We start from the raw sequence: 5,111 nt of genomic DNA on the forward strand, positions 1-5,111 counted from the left end.
AAGACCAAGAAAATAACACATTGATCAACATTGTTGGCACAGAAAAGGCTTACACACAGTTGTCTTATGATAATCAGGCTTTTATTGTTGCTCAAAATTTTGGCTTAAAAATTTGGTTTACAATGGCAAAACTTTGTTTTCATCTAGAATTTATGTTGAGTATAACCAAGGCAGTTATGGTTGAAGATTACAGGCATGCTATTTTAGCCCAAAACTACTGTTTAGAATCATGATCTGGCTTGATCTCTGAGGTCAAAGATGTTGGTATTTAACATCTACTAACTTATGTTTTTTTAGGTTTTAGTAACCATAATAACAGATAAGGGCAAAGGAAAAAAGAAAATTGCTTTCGGTTGTTGGGAAAGTAGAATGTTGATTAGCAAAAGAATCCCAAATTTACCAAAAAGAGGATTTTTAAGGTGATCTTTGTACCACTTTAAGCTCATTTCTTGGAAGTAGCCATCATAGGTGTTTTATTGCCTCATTTGAAAATCAAATGGAATTGTGGCTCCTACATAAACACCTGTCAATGAAACTGGGGCTATTCATAAAGATATTGTTGACAAAAGAAGGTGACTTATTTTGACCAGAGCTCTGATTCAAAATCTTCAGATTCAGGCACCCAATCTTTTTATGGCTTTTGCTTTTGACTTAAATATATATTATTCAACATCAACACTACCACACAACTTTTGATTCCAATGATCCATGTGTAATGTATTGATCAGGGATGTAGCCATTGCTAATTTAAGGTTTGTATGGTTGGAAAAAGATTCTAGCACATTGAAGTTTTAGATTATAAACATTTTTGTCCTAAACTGAACTTATTTTCTTCATCTCTTTTAAAAATAAGGATGATTACCTAAGATCATATTCAAGTTTCTATTTTTTGTACTGACGTCTTTAAAGTATATGTTTACTTTTTATACATAAGTCATGATCTATGTGATATTAGTGGACTCAAATAATGATATACTTGTACCACGTGACTATAAAGTATATATCATTTGTGGCTATAAATGTAAATGTGATTATAAATGTATAACACTTATAGATAACAAAAGTTTTTTTTTTTTCTTGTTTACTTTTAATCTAGTAGTAAAGCATAAGAATTTCAAATGGATATTCTGTTTGAAAGTATTCAATAAAATAAAATAAACTTGGGTCACCCAACAAACTTTAATGAATAACCTATGGTTGCACGTTGCCGGTGGCCGGGTAAAAGGTGCATCAACATTTGTCGGCAATATATTTGTAGAGTGCAAAGTCGAATTAGCCTTATATCGCCATAATCTCCAGAGAATTTGAGTAACCTTATCGAACATTCTACATCGTTTCACGATATCTTTGTCTTGCCAAAAGCTCGGGGCATTCGAGGTTTCTAGTTCAAGTGTTTCCCACTTCCCGGGTAAATCCATTTACTCAATAAAATTAGTCGTTAAAATTAATATGGTTTTATAATTTTATATGTATATTATATTTATATATTTCACTGATTTAAAGTTATAGTTACATAAATAATAAATATTATTTAGTCATTTGAAGTTGTGAACATATTTATAATACAATTATAGTATTATACATTTGTTATACCAAATAATTGTTTATATATATATATATATATATATATATATATATATATATATATATATATATACTCTATATATAGAAAGTATAATGTACTTCAAGGCTTAACCTACATTAACATACATGACAAAAAATATAACGTGCGTTATTATCATAGAACGTGCGTGATTATAGTCCCATGCGTGATTATGTGGTCCCATGCGTGATTATGTGGTCCCATGCGGGATTATACCCCTGATCCAACGGTTACCATTGTCTCCTACGTGATGTATGATAAGGCTTTTTGTATGTTAACCTTACTCTATATATATATATATATATATGTTTGTTATACCAAATAAATGTTTATATTAATATATATAATATGCTCGTTGAGGCATATAGGTCTATGTAATCTTGTATATGAAGTTCGGGTCCATGCTCGTTAAACAAATGAACGCCAATTTAGGTTTGGGATTTTTAATTAAGTAAAAATCGATTTAAGCTTATAGGATCTTGTGACCCGAGCAATTTAATTTGTTTACTAGTATACTATATGTCGTCTTCAACCCTTACGATAAAACTTTGTGTTTTATATAAGACGTAATCTATTAATAACTTTACAAGTTGAAATAGTGCAATTTTTTTTATCTGTCCTTCATTGCCAAATGCAAAAAAAAAAAAAAAAAAAAAAAAAAAAAAAAAAAAAAAAAAAAAATTAGAGCACAAATAGGATATAAAGATTGTAAAAACGTAATTTCACCTTTTTGCTAGTAAAGTTCTTGTGTAATTTGATGTGTTTGTGCGTGAATTTAATAGGCTTCCTATTTGAGGATCTAGTTATTAGATTAAAACATAATATTGCCTCTATATATAATTAACTAAGTTTTGTTCCGTGATAAAACAAATACCACGCGTGGAGAATTTTCAAGACCACCGCCACCATCATATTCAACGAGTGATGGAATGATGTGCGTGATATATTTCACGTGTTATGGCTTGTGAGTGATGGAACATGTGACGGGGTGTGAGGGTTTATTGTTGGGTGTTGTGAGTGATAACCATTGCTACTAAAAAAGGTTGTGAATGATGGAAAAATAGTCGATAACATGACGAAACTTGATTGGATGTTGTGAGTAATGGAATTTTAATTTGCAAGTGATAACCACCCCCTCCCCCTAATATATAATGTATTGACTTGTGTTTAATCATTATTTGCCTAAGTACGTGGTGTTGCATATCCAGCACACAAAATTAACAGATCGATTAATTACACGAATGACATGAACTTAAGTGTCCTAGTATATGATAAAACACACATACACTGATAACCACTTGGCCATTTGGGTTATCATTAACCATGCACTTTCTACAACACATGTGTGTATAATATATAAATAAATAAAGTAAAACACGACAGATCGTACATAAACTATACCAAAATAAACTTTATATTATATTATAATATAATATAATAAAAACTAAGAAATAGTTACTAGATCTCGGGGCTTCACAAAAGCCACCACTTTTCCATAATTACAGCAATAAAATAACACTAAACTCTCCTTACTTACTAGTTAAGCTCCAGTCTCGATATATATAATATATAATTTTTTAACGGTAAATTTGGATCGGATACATAGAGAGAGGCCATGCATGTAAATTTCTTTTCGGGTGAATATACATATGAAATTGTTATTAACGTAGGTTTGTTTTGCTAATTAATGATTGGAACGTAGACGTTATTGTTGCATGGCCATGCAGACGGTAACAACGAGTGTTGAAGCTCCGGTCTGTTGGTCAGTAATTGCTGTAAACCGTATAATCTTTGTTGCAGCCTCACTGACTCCACTCGGAGTCTCTGGTTTTCTCTCCGGATCATGTGTCCGTTATGGTTCACAAACCGTAACCGCTTCACAAGTTCCTGGTTACCCGTCTCATATCTTGTCACCTGGTTCGTTAGATTCTCCAAATGCTTTTGTTTTCTCTTTCGGGATCTTTTGGCCGACTCGCGGTTGGATATCAATCTCTTACGCCTTTGGTCTTCGATATCGTTAACCGTCCACTTATGTGGTTCACCATCTTCGGAGCCAGAACTTGAGCTGTTTGTATTCTTGGTGGAATTGTCTGAACCAGGGGATAACATGACTGGACTTTGAGGTGGGAAATCGACGAGAATGTTGTCGAGGAAGTCATTGAAGGAGAGGTGATCGTCTGCGGAGAGGAAGCTTGAATTCGACATGGTCGGGAAAGTGTTATGAGAAGAAGGTAGGAGGAGGAAAGGGAAGAAACAATGGATAGGACGTTGGTATTTAAACACAACTATAAAGTTTAGAGGGGCATTTTCGTCATTAAATTTGTTTAGTGGTAGGGTCGGGTATACATATACACTTATACATCCAACTAAATTCCACAAAATTCGTTTATAACTTATATATAAGAAACATAATCTATTAATCCATCCTGAAACATCTTGTTTAACTTATAAAATGATAAGCAGTTTAAAAGGTTCAAAGTTTAAACTGACAAAACCATATTTTGTTTTTATAAAATAATAATTAACACAAGAATGAAAACAATATAACATTGATGCTTACTCATGAAGAAAAGAAAACAAAGTGGGAAGGGAGTTGGACACATGTCGGAACCCGGTGAACAGCCAATAGGGAGAGGGGCTTACGTGGATACAGAGTGGTTATAAGTTATAAAGGAGGGTGATGTCGTCATGGTCCAGGGCTTGTTGAGATCCCGGAATATGGTAAATGATGTCGGCTAATTTTTTAGAGTTTAAACTTTAAAGTCGATTTTTAGGTCTTAAATATCACACAACTTCACAGATAACTTTAGTTCTAGATAAAAAGTGTCGACAATTCAAAGAATAAACTAGAAATTGATATGTTGGAATAGGACTAGTACCTAACATGTTTATACCGTTAAGTTCTTGGAAAAAATATCTTTCAAAAGGTGGAGTTACCTTTTGTTTATGACCATTGATTTTTGGTTACCAATTATAGATCTTGGGTGATTTTCCTGTGTTGATGTGCTTGTTTATTATGAGTTTGTGTTTGTTTCTTTGGATTCATGTATAAATATGCATGATTGTGGATTTTGGTTCGCAATGTACATGGCGGTGGTTGTTTAAGAACAACAATAATGCTTGCTTTGTTGTATTTTTTTTTCATTTTATTTATTAAAGATGCAACAACAATTGAAGATATATACCTAAGACACCCTGAAGATGGAAAAAAACATTTCAAGATAATCAAGGAAAGTTTTATAGATTATGAAAAAGAAATTACTTATATTGTTAATAAGTTATTATAAATAGAAAATGTGATAAAAATAAACATCTAAGTGGTGAATGTATAAGTATTTGTATTTGGAATTAACATAAACGCTTTTAAATAAAAGGATACACGTGTTTTTTTCACTCATAGTTAATCCATGTGTTGAACCATATAATTAGATCAAAATCATTGTCATATATATAACAATGTACGGGCTCATATCTTTATAAGTGATATTGGTGTGTGATTACCAATACA

At 32.1% G+C, this 5,111-nt stretch overlaps 1 protein-coding gene across 1 annotated transcript; it reads right to left on the bottom strand.

The window, feature by feature from the left end:
- Positions 1-2,990: 2,990 nt before the first annotated feature.
- On the bottom strand, positions 2,991-3,833 carry LOC110874584 (bZIP transcription factor 11). Its single transcript, XM_022123147.2, has one exon. The coding sequence runs from the start codon at positions 3,806-3,808 to the stop codon at positions 3,284-3,286; it is 525 nt and encodes a 174-aa protein (XP_021978839.1). The 5' UTR covers positions 3,809-3,833; the 3' UTR covers positions 2,991-3,283.
- Between the last annotated feature and the right edge of the window lie 1,278 nt (positions 3,834-5,111).

Source organism: Helianthus annuus, chromosome 9 (assembly GCF_002127325.2).
Source record: "Helianthus annuus cultivar XRQ/B chromosome 9, HanXRQr2.0-SUNRISE, whole genome shotgun sequence".
NCBI lineage: Eukaryota > Viridiplantae > Streptophyta > Magnoliopsida > Asterales > Asteraceae > Helianthus > Helianthus annuus.